This window comes from Phaethon aethereus (assembly GCF_964289735.1).
Source record: "Phaethon aethereus genome assembly, chromosome: 3".
NCBI lineage: Eukaryota > Metazoa > Chordata > Aves > Phaethontiformes > Phaethontidae > Phaethon > Phaethon aethereus.
The window spans coordinates 93,792,939-93,810,036 of NC_138576.1; the positions used below are offsets into that span (position 1 = coordinate 93,792,939).

The following is a 17,098-nucleotide window of genomic DNA, read 5'->3' on the forward strand; positions in this document are numbered from 1 at the left end:
CGGCAGGTGAGGGGAGGTCCCGGCCCGGCGGTAGAAAGGTGCCCGGCCCGTGTGCGCGGCCGTTGCTGTGGGTGTGCGGAACCAGCAACGTTTCCGCCGGCCCCAAGCCGAGCCAGGGCCACGGCTGGCGGCTCCCCGCCCCCAGCTATCCCGGCCCCCGCCCACCCCTCCGGCCCCCGCCCTGGCCCCCGCCCTTCCTGCCCCTTGCCGGGCTCTCGGGGGCTCCTGGCGGTGCCGCGGGGCGGGGGAGGCCTGTTGGGCTCGTCAGCCTGGAGCAGCGGCACTGCCGGCTGGGCTGAGGCGAGAGGCGCGGCCGCCGCGCCGGGACTCTCCTCTAGAGCTTCTCGGCCGCTCCCTGCCGGTCCAGCTGGGCTTCAGGTGGAGAGCCTGCGGCTGCAGCAGTCCCTGCCCTGCCCTCGGTGCCCGGCAAGGCGCCCCACGGCCCACTTCATGCTGGCACTCTGGAGGGTTTTAATCACAGTGCTTCCTTCGACTGCCTCATGACCCACGAGTGAAAGACTACCTGTCTGAATTTGGGTGTGATATGAAACTCGCTCTTGTAGCAAACCATGAGGAGAAAAAGTGGCATAAACTACCTGTTCTATATTTTATTAGTTATTTAGTCATTGTTGCTTGAGGAAACAATGGAAAGTAGTCTCTTGAGAGGGCTTGATTATGTTGTTTCTGACCCAGCTTTTCTTCAGGGGAAGGCAGCAGCTTTTAAAATGTAACATTTGTTATGAAAAGGCACTTCCATATGTTAGGCTAGAAATACAGTTTGCTCAGGTCATGTGCCATGCTGTTTAAAACATTTAGAGGTTGTGGCATATTGAAAGACTCGTTTAACCTTACCCAAGCACTTACTGAATTTTGGAAAAAAAGATATACAGAGCTACTCAGCTGTTTCCTTATGTTACTTTGTATTTAACCTTAATCATTGTACTGTCTAGGAATGGTAGGTGACACCACTGACATCTGTCAGATCGGTCTTACCTTTTCACTTAGAGTTGTGTGTGCTGTTTGTGGTGTGTTTTGATTTTTATTTTTTTTAGTTTTGTTTTGCTTTTTTAAGGAGTGTACTGCTATATGCTGGGGGGGAGACTGTTTTTGATGAAAGGTATCTTGCAGTAGAGGTAGAAAATGGTGGGGTTTGAAATTATTCTTAGTCATCATGTATGTGAGCCTTTCCTATTGATGATTCTGAAACTAAATTTGAAGACTGTGACATTGAATTTGTACTGTGTCTTATCAGAAGCTAAACACAGAATCAAAAGCAGATTTTTATGTGTTTATAGTTATGTTACAGTGTTACTAGAAAGGGAAAACCTCAGTGTTCTTCATTAGTGTCCTCACAACTGATAGTTATTCTACGAACTACAGTATCACCTGCCTGGGCGACTATAATGCCATATAATGAAGTTGTCATTTTATGAAGGCAAGTGTCCTCAAAGCATAGACTGGAGAAAGTTTCTCATTATTTTTACTTTCTGTGAGAATATGGTGTCAGCAGGGCTGCAGAACTTCTACTTTTCTTTTGTATATGCCTTTCCAGGTACAGCTTACAGTGTTTTTTAAGTCATCTAGCACAAGTGATCCTTACATTATTGAGTTGATGATTGTTAGAAAGAACAAACTTAAATTGTGGTCAACAGCCTGGTCCGGAGAGATTAGAATGAATGTATCTCTATTACCCATTCCTACTAAGTCATCCATCGCTGCTGTTGAAGTTAGTTCTGTACTTGGTCTTCCCATGTGTCTGAGATTTAGAATACTTGTTCTAGCTGAATGAGCTTGGGGTTGGCATTTTGTTCACTTCCTTGCACAGCTGCTGCTTGTGTGGATCTATGCCTGTGCTAGCATTAAACTGGCTGGCTTGGTTAGTGTAGTTATGGTAACACTGAGTTCACAGAAGCTGTGATCCTAACTGGAATCACTGGTTAATATTAAGGCACCTATCCTATGCAGAGCTCTTTCCTCAGCTGCACCGTTACCACCATCTGCATCAGCTGGTTTAAAACCAGTTAGTACATCTACATGAGTTGTAGCCACAGCTGCAGTGTAGATAGATACTGATTTTTCTCAAGAATGGAGGGTTTTAACATGGTGAAGTTGTTCTAACAGCTGCTGGATTGATTGCCCTGTAGCTTATCTGAAGAATAAAGGGAAGATATCTTCTGTGAACAAAGTTGTAGCCTGGGTCAAGAACGTGGTGGGTTTTGAAGCTTCTTAGGAATTAAATGTATAGCACTTGCATCACTTCTGTTTGAATCACTTCAGTGAGAAACATTCATGAATCCAAATCCACCTTAGTAGTTACTACTAAGAATCTGACTCCGTATGCAGACTTCTCACTGAGATAGTAAACTTATCATAGGAAAATAATTATTTTTTGAAGACAAAATCATATTGCCCGTTCTTTGTGAATATTCTAAGCATTTAAAGGAAGGACTAAGTAGTTTGTGCAGTTTTACATGAGAATTTATTCACTGAACTCTTGCAAGTATTGAACCATTTTTATTTGTTGTGTTACCCCTAAAAGGCTTCTCTAGTCTGTGAAATTATTATCTTGTCTATACGATTTTACTGTAACACATTCATACAAAATGTTTTGGAGGAAGAAAACCCTCTTGTGATTGTAACTTGTAATTGAAGTTGTCTTCAATAACTGTAGTGTACATGTTTAAAAGGCCATTCATGTCTTTCCCCTGAAATTTCAGTGGTAGTTTGTATTTCACTGTAACATTAATACAAGATCTGTACAATATATCTTGAATAAAGTGACATCTGCTACTGCTGTTGTTTAGTTTCAGTGCAACTGTGCTTTTCCTGAAATGTAAATGAAGATTCATTCCTTGAAAGGGGAGTGGAATATGTTTTGGTTTGAATAGCTCTTGTAAGACAAAATTGTTTCAAAGTTGACACTAAATTCTTCTTTTCTTTTTTCTTTTCTCTTTTTCTTTTTTTTTCCCCAGAAAGTGGACCATTATTGCAGTTGATTTTTGATGGGAAATACGAGGCAATATTTTCAAATTCAGCCATCCAGAATGTTTTCAGTGCATCTTCTGTGACAGAGGAGAACATTGACAGTTACTTGGAGAAACAGATTCTAGCATACCTGGACTGTTCTGCAGAGATTGATAATGTGGAAAGGTGGAAATTATTATTTATTATATGGAAGATTAAGAGAGGTCATGTTTGATTTTTACAAAAGGCATTTTTTTTATTTTATAATATGTGACATAGGGCCTCCAAAATTCTTGGTCTGACAGAAAAACAGATTGCTTGGGTTGTTCCCCCCACTTCCCTGGGGCATCTGTTCATCATTACTGGTTCTTTCACTGGATAGTATTGTGACATGAGGGTTTGTTGGAAACACTAGCTTTATTTACAGTGCTTATCTCTGAAGCTGCTGGTATAAAGAAGCCAACAAATGTAAATTCATGTTGCCGTGTGTCATCAAACAATTTATTAACAGTTTTCTCCGAAACATTGCATTACATTTATATAACTACTTGAAGTACCACGTAATGTTACTGTCTGAGCAATGCCTGTATTTCTAAGGCTGGTTCATAAGTTTGTTCTACTCTTCTTAATGTAAAATGAGTAAGGTATTACTCATGAATGCTATTCATTAATTAATTATTTTCTTCACAAGACGTTCTCTGATAGACTCTAATTGTACTGCATATGCTAATTCTTGCTGTTAATGAATCTGACTACTGTTTACAGTTTACTATGTAAATAACGAACACACTGAAATCTATCACACTAGATATAGTAGAAGCAGGAAACTATTTTTATATGTGTGTGTGTATATATATATTTGTTTATTTTAAAAGGTGAGGGGAGGGAAAAAGTTTTGCCAAAAGAAGAGCAAAAGATAAGAGAAGGTAAAGGTAAAACGAAAGTAAGAGGATGGTAATGTATTACCAGTAAATGTGGCTGAGTACAAATGCCTGTGTTCTGATATGACAGACATAAAAATGAGTTTTTGCTAAAATACCGGAGAGAAATTAATAGTTGACACCTATAAATATTGAACTAAGATTTGTTAGTGATCATAGTGTGTCAAATGCTTATCTTCTATTGTGGTACACAATATGATGCACTCCTGTTTTCTGAGTTGGAATGTTCAGAGGTTGCTCCCATGCATTTTTGTCTCTCGGTGTTTTGGGGTTTTTTTTATTCTTTCTTTTTGTGCTGTTGGTGTTAAATATTAGCTGGAGTTTAAATGGTATCATACTCTAGAGAAATTTTTCAATATAGCAAGATTCTGTCATCTTGCAATAATTTATTCTGAATAATGTGGCACGGAAAGAATGATTGGTCAGAGCTTGAAACAGACCCAGTCCAGATCTTAATAACTGCTTGAAATAATGTGTTACTGCTTGAAATACATGTTGCTGCTTTTATGAACCTTTCAGCTTCTTAAAGATAATCATAATCTATACCATGCACTCGGTAGTACTTTATACATATCCTGTTGTGGTAATGTGTCCTCTTCTCGTGCTCCCCTGATGAGCTTTTATTGGTCTATGTGCCATTTATGGGACACTGCTGCTGTTGTCCTACTGCAGACAGCAAAGCATTTTGTTCCTCAGATGCTCATACTCCATCTCTTTGGTTTCTAAGGTTTTTCTTGTTCCCTCTACAACTCTAGACGGCATTAGAAGCCCTCTTGCCAAAAGATACAGAGGCAGATCTGCAGTATCTAGCCTCTCAGAAGCAGACAGAGGGTTTTCTGCCTAGAATTACAGCCTGGAGTCTTATTCAAAATGAAAACGTGTAGTCTTCAAAATGTATCAGTGTCTCCCAGAATAATTTTTTGTTTGTAGCAGTCAAGGGAATATTTCAAGCTCCATTAGTAATGACATAAGAAGCTTTGAAGATATTAGTGCTGAAGGAAGTAAGTTGTGACTTTCACTTGATAGAAAAGGTTCTACTGAAAGGTTCTACAGTAGGTAGGCACTTGCATATAGCACTTAAATCTGTACCATGTTTGTGTCCAATCACTTTTTAAGTTAAAATGTGTTACATAGTTATTTTTCCTACCTGCAGGCCATATGCCCTGTGACGGTCTTATGGAAGGAATTAATGCAACTTTTGCACACTGACCTTTCATTGCCTGTGGTGAAAATGTTTATGTCTAACTTTTTTTGTGGGTAAAATGTCATTTTCTGCTGAGTGATTCAAAGGAAGCACAGCAAACCTCTAAGCTCAGAAAATTCAGTAAGACACTGGTTTCTTGTGATTTTTAGTAGATGGGCTTAGTTCTAATACATGGGTTTTTTGCCTGAACTGAAAGTTGTAATTCTGGAGATTTAAAAAACTCAGTAGGAGTTTAATTCAATCGGAAACAGAAAGTTGGATGATGTTAGTCCTATTCTTTTAGCACAATATAAACACACTACAAAGTACTGTTTTATAATAGTATTAAAAGAACTCTTAAGCAGTTCTTTTTCTGAAGCTAAAACTGAGCAGCTTGAGGGCAAAACAGCTCAACATTTGGATCTAGATTATAACTTCTTTGGACACAGCCTGTAACTTTTTCCACTTTCAAATCCATGGTTCCATAAGGAAAATATTTAACTATATTTTACAATTTGCTGCAACTTTTTGTGTCATTTTAACTGCTTCCCTCCTTCCCCTGCCCCAGACATTTTTTCACTGTGGCACTTTTAACCTTTATGGCTTAAAAATGAAGTCTCAAAGCATTCCTTACAGTGAACTGATTGAATAAGAGATTTTTTTTTACTTTTTTTCTTGCTATTGCTGCTCACTTCAATGTTTAACAGTTATCTTCTACAGAAAATGTAGCTTCACAGCTGTATCTTAAGTCAGGAAATTGTAGAGGATGAAGCAATAGTGTATGTGTTAACCATGTAGCGGGATAATGTCTTTTTTTCCCGGAGCTCCACATGAAAGAGGTTCATTCTTTGCGTGACATACAGTTTGATTCTAAAGACTGGAAGGAAATAGTGTGCAGGACACAATAAAAAGATGAAATATTTTTGGAGAGATTGTTTCAAAAGAGCTTGAAGGTCTCTTATTATGTTTGATTCCAAAACCTAAAGGAACAAAGAAATGAGCATAAACACTTGTTTTTATTGACCACATATTTACTACTTTTACCTTAACATATAAATGAATACCAGATTTTCCAAAACAAATCCATACAATAAAGCTGGTTATGAATTCCCAACTTGAACACTGAATGGTGTTTCTGGTATTTCTCTTGGGGCATCTGATGGTTGGTTAACTGGTGTGCTATGTATATTGAAAAACAAAAATGAAGAAATTGTCGCTGCTTCTGCAGCTTGCTTTGGTGCATATGAATTGAAAAAAATACCTATGCAGTGTCTAATTTTGCTTTGGCTTCCCTTCTGTATTTCTGGCTTCACTAAAAAGCCTAATCACATCTTAAGCATAGCCTGGCTATTTAATATTTTCTCTTACATTTTGGTTCGAGCATTATATACAAATCCATTGCTTTTTCAAATACAAATGCTCTATTATTCTTTATTTTGAATTTGAGCAAGATTAGGTATAGAAGTATGAGTATTACAGTGGTGCATATATAAGCATCTGATTTTACATCATGGATTGCGATCCTACTGGACTTGGTGTAAACAGTGTTTAAAAAAAAAAGCCGCAAAACCACCATTCACATAGAAAAAGGAAGAACAAGATGAATGGATACAGACATATGTCTAAGGAAATAAACTGTAGATCACCATAGTAAGTGGGACACTAGCAGCAGTCCCTCTTGCTTTTCAGGCAGCACAGAAGAGCAGTTTTCAGGGAGCCTTTTGAGGGGGAGCATTTGCAGGTCTGCACAGTAAGTGTGAAGGGCAGTCAGGGAGAAAGAATTAAATTTTTTCTTTGGGGGGAAAGAAGTAAGGGATAGGCAAGGGAGGCTAGCATTTGCAGAGATTAGAGCTTGGAATTGACTTTCTCATACAGAATGATAAGGAGACTGGGAGTTGGTCACGGATCTGAAAATGCGGAAAAAAAATCACTTGGTGATGACAGATTAGCCAGTGGAAAGACAGTATCCCAGCCAAAGTAATGGAATTGGTTATCAGTTGTTGCAGAGGCCTTCTGCATGATTATAACTATGTCAAGACTTCAAGCAAGTTTGCCTACCAGATAGATGTTGGTAATGTTAAAATAAACAAATAAAAACTAGAAATAGTAGTGTACATGATAAATTAATGACAATGAGTCTTTGAAAGGCTGAAATGTATCTGTCAAATCGCAGTGCAGAGAAGGTTGATTATTCTGTGTTATCTTTCCTTTTAGAAGTTTTGAAACATAATTTATCCTAGGATAATTAGAAAATGTACATCTGTGGTTGTTTTGTGTGTAATGATAATAATTTAGTGTACAGTGATCATTAGTGCTTTGTGTTCTTGAGTTATTTTGATGTTTAATGGTAATCTTAGGTATGTATTCAAATAATATTTGCTGGTAGATAGTTACTGGCTGAATAATGACAGCTAGTAAATTTTACCTTGTCTTGTTCAACAAGAACTCTTTATACCAGTCCTTGTCTAACTCTCCAGAAGGTTCTGTTAATTTTTTTTTCCTCCAATCAAACATTCCTCACCCCTACTTTTTTCATTGTTCTACATCTTTTGTCACATTCTTGCCCATCAGCTGCTTGTTTGTGTGTGTCTTTTGTATGTGACTTTTTTTTTAGGGGTTGTATAACACTTTATCTTTTTGTTTCCATTTGGAGGACTCTTGCATCTTTAAGTCCCTGTTTTACAGAAGAAAAAAAAAAAAAGACTAGGTTTTTCCAATCCAGTTATGTTCTTTAACATACCAATTTTTATATCAAACCAGCACAATTAAAATATTAACTTTTTGTAGGTAGGAGGCATGTTATAGTATGTGATAGGACCCTTGTTGTCATATGACTGATTATAACACAGTAAGGTTCTAAATCATCAAGGAATCAAAAAACAAACCAGAAGTTTGGGTAAATCTCCTAAAACTGTATACCTGATAAATTGACCATTACATTCTGAGGGATTGTGCCCTGCCTTCTGCAGGCCACATAGATTATTTGTTACTGTAGGTGCATAAAGAAGTTAACACCATAATGATGTTAGGTGATCTTAGTCTTGTAAATAAGTAAAATTTTACCATACTTAGTTTCAGGAATGAAACAAAGTCTCATAATTGCATCTTTCAATAAAATATAATTTAAATTAAAAAACATGACTGAATGAGATACTTTGGCAGCAAATGCTGTTTGAATCAACTTGGAGATTATAGTTTGGAACTTTCTTGATGTTCATTTAATTGTTTTGTTATCAGGGAGTGAAAATAAACAGCTGTGTCAAAAGAAACATACATGCTGGTTTTTAACATATGCTAATGCAATATGTTTTCTCTGAAAATGCTGAGGATTAGATGTATCATAAGAAAATACAACAACCATGCAAAAGGCAAATATGGGATAATCTGCATCCTATGCTAATCTCCTCTGACCTCTGATAGTTAGATACAGCCTTAATTTTTGAAACATATGAACTAGTTCTGCTTCCCAAATGTTTGTCATTAGTAATAACCACTATAAACAAACGTATCTGCAACCCTTTTAGTTCCCCATGTGCATTCTTGAATACTACATTCATTATATTTTCCTAACAAGAGAGTGATTTTTTTTTTTTGAGGCTGAGGGTTTTGAATTAGTACAAGTATTAATCAGATCTTGTAGCCTTAATTAAAAATGTAATATGTTGCTAATTGCTTTTCTTATCTATACTGCAGGCAGAGGCTGGTGTTTCTACTTGGTGTGGGCAGTTTGCAGCTCTTCGTTCAAAGCAATTGGACTGGGCCTCCTGTTCAGTTAAAGCTTCAGGACTTTTTGCCTCCTGCATTGTTACAGAAATTCTGTGAGGTATACTTGGATTTTAATAAGCTGTCCTTTCATAGTCACTGCTTTTCACAAATAACCATAATGCACTGATTTATCAGAGAAGGCACATCTGTGAGGCACAGAGCTAGAACGAAGTGCCTTTATCATTGATCCTGCTGGCTTCTATTGCAAGCATCTTCAGCTATATCAATTTTATAAGCAGTGTCTTAAGGGTAGTTACTCTCTTTCTCTACTTAAGAGATTTCCTGATGGAGATGTTGATTTTGGATGGGGAAGATTCATTTATTATATGGGAGCATTTACTCAAAGGGCCTTTGCAGTCAATAAAGTTTTTATTTATTTATTTTGGGTTGTGGTTTTGGCTGGGTCAAAGAAAGATATTTATAAATGGCTTAGAAACTTTCCCTCGTTAGGGCAAGGTAGAAACTGTGTATCTTGCAAATAGGAGAATATCTGGCAGATACTAAGAGAACAGTATATTTGGATGCTCAGTATTCTGTTAGGCTCATGGATGATGCCACGTGAATTGTAGTAGTGTAAGTACAAAAATGCTAATTCAAATAGAGCTTTTGGGAGAGGAGGGGAATGTAGGAGATAAAACTGAGGACTGTCAATTTTATGTACTTTGACATTTTTTTATGTAAATAAATAATCTTCATTTGTGAAACGCATATATTGTTTCTCGTGGTAGTACCACGCTTCATCTCATGACTTTCCTGCACCTGTAGTTCAGAACAGCTTCTTGAGCATTAATTTTTTCTCTCGGAATTAAAACTATGGTAAAATACTGATTACTGCAGCATGTCAGGGAAGAATATATTGCTAGTATCTGCTAAGGCTAAATCTACACATGAGTTTGAATTTAGAATTTCACTGTGAATATGGTATGGACCATGAGCAATGTAAATACTGTGAAATGGGGGGAAGTTTGAGTATATGAAAAGTTTCACATAAAAGCATTGGATTTGTGTGCATTATTGTGGCATGTTTTTGCAAGAATTCCATAATCATGAAGTCCTGCCCTAGGTTAATTTGCAAGGTTGTATTTCTAAATAACTAATTCAGATGCAGTATCTCTCCCCTTTTTTAAATAGATGTTTATCAGTTTGATGTATCTTTTAGAGCTGACATGGTGTGTATATAGGCGCTTTTTTTCCCCAATTTTTGATACTAGAAATTCAAATCTCATCTTATGATGACTAAGGAAGAAGTAACAGTGGAAACCAAGTGGACTAAACCTTCTAGGATGTGAAATGAGTTAGCATAAATTTTACAGTATGCTATTTCTGAGGGGAAAATGAGTTCAATTTGCCTTTACATATAATAAAAAATAAAATAAAACCTCATTCTTCCATTCTCCTTATAAACAGAATATAATCTTTAAAATAATCTTATAATTTGTGGGTTCTGTTTACTGGAGAACTCTAATATGCTATATTAGTGTATATGCGCAGACTGCAGTCTAACACAGAGGCTGCAGCCCAAGGCGATAGTCACAGAATTGCTGTCATCGACCGACTTCACAGACCTGTAAAACGCAATGTTCATGATTTCTATTAGCCATCCCTTTTATTGTCTGTCTTAACGGAAGAATAAGATACTAATTGCCTATTGAATAAGGGAATACATGTCTCCTGTTTAGTTTCTGTTATATTTCTGCTGTGGCTGTGAATGTAATGTGTTGAAAGATGTTTGCTTATGCAGAGGTGGTATTCCAGGAACCAAATTGGCAAGAAATTATAAACAGACTTGAGCATACGTGATATTTTCTAATGAGTACTGCATCATACTTTGATATTACTGCAAGATTTAGCTATTTATGCATTCAGGTGGAAGAAGTTTACCTTTATATTACTGCTATCTGTATTATCATCTTCTGAAATGTTAGTGAGTTTTTTTCCAAGAGCACTAAATATTTATGCGCTAAAATATAATATCTGGTTCTCTTTATTAAGAGTCTTAATTCAAAAGCTTTTGTATGTTTTGAGTTCTCTTTATGTGCTTACTTTTCTTACCAAGGATTCTTAGTGTATAAACACTCTAAAAATTAACATCTCGGTAAACTGACATTTTTGTGTTTCCATTAATCCAGCTTTCTTGTCTTGCATACACAGATATTCAGAAAAAGTGGGTTAAAAATATATCTCTGATTTTCTTCATCTGTTGTAATCTTCCATATTATGTCATCAAGACTGATACAATCCCTTTTTAAATAGACCTTCCATTTTTCAGGTTTTCAGACTAAAATGATCTTTTCCCATGTCAAGGTTAAAAAATTATGTCTTCATGTTTCTTTTAGCCTGCTCTAAGTAATATTGCTAACTTTCAACCTTACAATGTCTCATTTACTTCAGGAATATTTTCAAAACTGTTACTCTTATTTTCAGAACACTTTATTGGATTAGTCTTAACTTTATGCTTTTGGGGTATATAACTGCTGCCATTTCTACAATCTGAAAGTTTCACCTCTGGGTCAGAGGCATAGTTTCATTTCTTCTCCCAGATAACTTCTGAATGCATCATTAATTTCTTATGAGTGCATTAAGACAGCATGAGACTATAATTAATTTCAGTGAAGAACAAATAAAATAGCCTTTTTAGATGAGTTGCTTGCAGGGGCCTCTTGGATGTCTTCCATGAACAATATTCATGAATATGTGTACATTATTTCCCATCCCCCAAATTGATTCCAGCCTTCTTTGTAAATTACAGTTACATTCATGTACTCTATTAGGATTTCTTTTTATGTCCTACAGTACTGGCTTGTGCTTTTCTCTTTTGAGTCCACACATAAAAGTAGTTCAATAATTTCTAAATTGAAAGCCAGTTAGCATTTTAGTTATTAGGTGTCTTTCAGTTTTCTAAAATAACTTTGAGACTTTACCACACCAGTTAAATAGTCTGACTGATGCTACCTTAAGTTTTTTAATAAGTGAATTTTGTTAAAGGAAGATTTTAAAAGTACTGGATTTCAGTTAAAATGGATTAGCAGTTCTGGTTTAGAACTTGCTGGGATTAGACTAAAACAGTTTTAGTGAGCCAAGTGCTTATAGTAAGTGGGATATAGTGATAGGCTCCTTGTATCTTAAAGGACTGTCACTGTCTCTCTGCATGAAGGGAATAAAAGGTACAGAACTGTTGAAGTTGGAGCACATTTATCCTGCCTTAAGCTTCAGAGTTTCTGAGTATTGGCTCATAGAAATGAGTTTAGTATCTTCAGTAGATGAGCTGGACAAAACTGTGTAGTAGCTCTAATTAAGACCACCGATGACTGTAAGAATGTTGTGAGAATAAGCTGCTTTAATTGTTTGTTGTCTGATTTCATATTCACAAGTAGGAAATATTTGGTAACAGTGAGAAACTCCATCTGGAAGAAGATACCAATGTGTTAATTGGTAATACATGTAAATAACTGGTAGGAATCCTCCAAATACATGTATCCCCAAGCTCCTGCTGGCCTTTTTGTAACTTCCAGGTTGATTCCAAATAATTAGTTTTAGAATGCGTTTGAATAGGTTTTTTTTCTTTATACTTGTGTTACTGCTTCCTTTATGCATTATTTGATCCTTTTGGTGGAAGAGACTGAAATATTACCACACTTCTATTGATATTGGTGGTTTTCATATGAATTATGAACATGGCCATCAACTGTCTCAAATCCAGTATGATTTCCTACCCTTGTTAATTCAATCTTTTCAGAATCCGTCTTTTTTCCCAGACCCAGATGCTCAGCTTCCATTAGCATAAACTAGCCAGAAAGAAGAAGGAGTTGTATTTTAGGCTGACTGATGTGCTCTTTGAACACCAGTGACCAGCGACATACAGGCTTTGAAGATTTTGCGAATTTCTCCCTCTATGGGGAATATAAGGAGGGATGCTAAGGCTAAATGTGGAGGCAGAGTCTTGTAAGCAGAGATAATCTGCTGAAGTAGCCTACAGTCTTGCCCTACGTTCCCTTGCTATGAATATAGAAAGGAAGGGAGGTTCTTAATGCAACCACTTGGAAAATACTCCCTTAAAAATGGAGCAAAGTTACCCTCATAGGGAATATGAACAAAAGCATTCATACAAAGTACTTCTATGTGTAGCACTCTCAGGAAAGACTTGCTTATGCTCGCTCACCTTTATTATCCTCAGTCTTCTATTCAGCTCTGCATGGGTTATCTGTTGCTGTTTTGGATCGTGAAACTGGAGACAGCCTCCACTGCAATCTTACCTCCTTTGCAGAAAGTTGAAGAGAGAAGCAGTTACAAACAAAACCAGTTTTTCCATCCCCTAAAGTCTAGAGTAAAGAGTGAATTCTGTTCCAAAGGACCAAATCTTTGGCTGGTAACCTCAGTACATCCTCCACTATTCTGGAAGATATATCACCTTAGCTTTGCCAAATGGCAAATTGTTGTGTGGTAGTCTTTGTGCTGTTTAAAATTTGAGAAGCTGAGTATATAAGGCTTCTTTATTTGATAGTTAATTTGTTTCTACACTCCTCCCCCCCCCCTTTTTTTTTTTTAAATTAAAAAGCCTCTTCCCAAGCCTTTAGTCTGGCTTTTTCTACCTTTGTGTATGTCTCCAATTACCTTTTTAAGATTTAGGGGTAGGGTTCAAGACTGAGAAAGAGCTGATGAAACATTAGGAAGTCTAGTTCAGAGCAGTCCCTTATACAAAAGTAAAAGCATGTCAAATGCTCACTTTGCCTCTAATCATTATCATTAGCCAGAAAAGAACATGAAGCCTGTAAACTAAAATTCTCATACTCTCTATTCTCAGAGCTCTTGAATGTGAATGACAGAAGTTTTTTTTCTGATTATTATTGTCATTACTCAGATGGCAACAGTTGTGCTGGGAAATAAATACTTTTGAAATACTGTGAAACAGCCAGGAGTACTGTCCACCTTGCAGCTGATTTAGGGCTTTAGTAATAGCTACTTAACAGTAGCTGTAAAGTTACTGTCTGGAAGTTGAATACATAACAAGCTGTGTTGCAGAGATTAAAAAACATGTATTTAGAGTGAATTGAGCTTCATTTGTCTGTATTTAGCCCAGAGGTGGTCAAATGGAACCACCTGCAGGTGCAACAGAAACTGGATGATTACCTCAGATTTCTCAGTGTAGTAATTATCTAGTATATGTTTCTGTGCTTTAAGAATATTATTCCTGAATAAAATAATTACACATTTTGATGGCAAATCTGGTGAAGAATGGAAGGACTCAACACTGTAACCTATGTTTACTAGGTCAGGAACATTGTGTTAGCAAGTCTTGGGTTTTGGCCGTTTTGGGATGTATAGCTCAAAAATGTCACATGAGATAGGTTCAACACTTCGAATATTTAAGTGTTTAGACGCAAGAAGACAAGCTCAAAATTTCTTTTTATTCTTAGCCAATGCTTTGGGGACTTTTGTGGACCTGATTCCTAACTTTTCAGCCCTTGAAGCTGTAAAAGCTTAAATGTTTACGTCTTTTATATGTAACTGTTCTCTCATCTTAAAGATTATCTTAGGGCTGGAAATTCTCTTGTTAGAATTCTGCACTGATAGTGCAATCTTAGAGCAGAAGCTAGGAGAATGAATGCTGGTTTAGGCTTTCTCAGCTGAAAGAAAAGGATGTCTGCTTTCCTGTAAGGCATTTGCTACATGGAAAAGAACATGGATTTGTTAAAATAGAAAATAGCAGTTCTTTGGCTCTGAGACTTGTTGGCTTACTGTCAAGGCTGTGACATGTCATCATCTCTCCCTTCTCCCTCCCTCATTACATTCCCTGTAATGTTACATTAGCTGGACTGAGCTCTCCAATGGAAGGATTTGAAATGTGAATTTGAGATTAATCGGTTGCTACAGTGCTTAAACAAGTATAGATTACTATAACATGGCAAGGCTGTTTTGGAAAATGGTTCTGTAACAAAGCTTATAGCTTCTTTGCTTTCCTGCTGAGTAGTTTGAGTGCTGTCTACTTTGATTATAGAAAGGATCAAAAAGGAGCAGACAGAAAAAAAATTTTAAGTTAAACTGAAAATTATACTAAGTCTCATTTGTGTGTCTATATCTTAAAAATGAATCTTTAGAAGTACTGAATGGTGACCTTCCTTGTCAAAATCGGAGTAGAGATCTTGGTAAGGCTGTTCCTTTCTGAATCACTAGAGGTGGGAGGGATCTGGTATACTTACACTTGACAGTTTCTTTCCTTTATTCTCAAGTGCTTTGTCAGACTATTGTAAACTTTGTTTTCCACGGTGGGATTTGAAATGACTGCAGTGATGTCATGCAAGAATTCCACTTTGGGTAAATAATTTAAAGTTCCGAGTCAAAAGTATTTTCAATGTCAATGCGAGATAAATAATTAACAAACCAAAGCACATCAGAAAAAAAGCCTGAAGATTACCTGGTCATTAAAAAATGAACTAGGGGAATAATGTGGCTTAACAACTTTTGTCTTTAATGTAACCCATTGATAAATGTATTGAAAAGAGTTTCAAGTAACTTAGGAATTACATTATTCATTTAGTTTAAAATGCTGAAATGTGATTTAAATAACTTCTATCCTGGTTGTGTAAACTGAATAAAATCTGTCTCGGGCAAATGACTTCAATGCAAGCTGTCATTTAACCTTCTCTTCCTCTCTTTTCCTTCCGTTCCCTTTTCTTGCTTCTTTCATACCAAGTAAAAAAAAAAAAAAAAAAGCCTTACTTTCTTTAGTTTGCAAAAGGAACCTGCCATATGAGAACTTGCAATAAACTGATGAACTGACATCTCCCTGAGTCTTAAGATAAACTGCTTGAATGCTTTTGTTGCATTAAAAGGGAGAAAAGAATAGGTGACTTCCAGATGACAGACACCCCTGAGACAGAGGTTCCCTGGAGAGCTACCTCAAGCCGATTAAGTAAAAGAATTACTGTAGGGAACATCATACAGGAAAGCATCCAAAGCCAGAGAGAGGTTTTTATTTGTTGGACAAAGGGAAGAATGGCTCTAATATTGCTGCCCTGATGCCATTCCAGCAGGAAGCTCCTTCTGGGGAAAGAGGAAGGTAACACGTTGACATCCCTGGAGGAATATCTAGTGTATTTGGGTTCTCTAGGATTAATTTAATTAAAAAAATATTTTATTTCTGTGATTACAAATTGAATGGCATGGATTTACCAGAAGCTTTTCTTCTTAGATCATGGGAAGGATTATGTTACTGGGATGTGTTTGGGGATAACGTTGACTGGACATACGCATTTCAGGTGGAAGAAAATCAGAGTCTTTCAGGTCATGTTGATATGGTGTATCAGGACAGTAAGAAACAAGGCAGAAGTCACCATGACTTGGTAAAAGGTTGAGACTCCAAGAGATGGTGATTTTTTTTTAATTTTTGTTTTAGTGTGTTGAGCAGACTTTTTCCTTAAGTACATAGTTATTTTTCCTAATTCTGTATTACATAATTTGTTTATAAACTTACTTACATATCCTGAAACTTGTCTTTTTTTTTCATTCTTCTTTCAGCCAAAAATGCTGCATGCAGCTATTCTGAAGGTGCTGGTTCTAGATGGTGAATCAGTCTATACCTTAACTTCTCATCCTATTTTGCTGCTTATAGCCAGGATAATCCTTGTGAATTCAAGACACAAACTTGCATCTCTTCAGGTAAGAAATATGTCACTAATGATTAAGACTGCCAGCTACTCATTAATTGGTTCTCTCATTCTTTTTTTCATACCTCATTGAATCAGTATAATTTCCATTTCTTTTTCTGTAGCTCTGAGGTTTTTGCCTCTAAGAAACCGTTCAGACGAAGTGATTACAAGTAAACACAAGTATCATTTTCTTGGAGATATTTTTTCACTGTCTTCCCAAAAGAGAAGAAAGATGTCTTCATTACCTGGAAAAATTAGAAAATTTAATAGGAAGCAACTTTTTAAAAAGACACATACTTTGTGACATTATTTGAGGGAGGGCATGGGGGAATGCCCTATAATGCAGCATACATGTACTATGTTCTTTTTAACAAACTTCGGGATACTGTTAACCATTACTGTATGAATCCTGAGCAATGAGTTCTACATGCCAAGAAAGTCCTTTCTCTCTTTGCAAAAGAGGTAGAGAACAATGACAGACATCCATGTGGAGGCTACCTTAATTCTCTGTTGTGCTTGTACATTAAAAACAGGACGATGTGATGAACCTCTTGAGAGGTTTTTTGTCTCTATCTCCTTTGTAGTTTAGCAGCAGGCTG

General features: G+C 36.8%; 1 protein-coding gene across 1 annotated transcript in view; it reads left to right on the forward strand.

The window, feature by feature from the left end:
- The window catches only part of TTC27 (tetratricopeptide repeat domain 27), a gene marked incomplete at both ends in the record, with an annotated part of 167,242 nt that overhangs the window by 34,673 nt on the left and 115,471 nt on the right, over positions 1-17,098 (forward strand). The window contains 3 exons of the mRNA XM_081998456.1: positions 2,973-3,150; positions 8,782-8,911; positions 16,369-16,509. Of these exons, the coding sequence (XP_081854582.1) occupies positions 2,973-3,150; positions 8,782-8,911; positions 16,369-16,509 (449 nt within the window). The remainder of the gene's footprint in view (positions 1-2,972; positions 3,151-8,781; positions 8,912-16,368; positions 16,510-17,098) is intronic.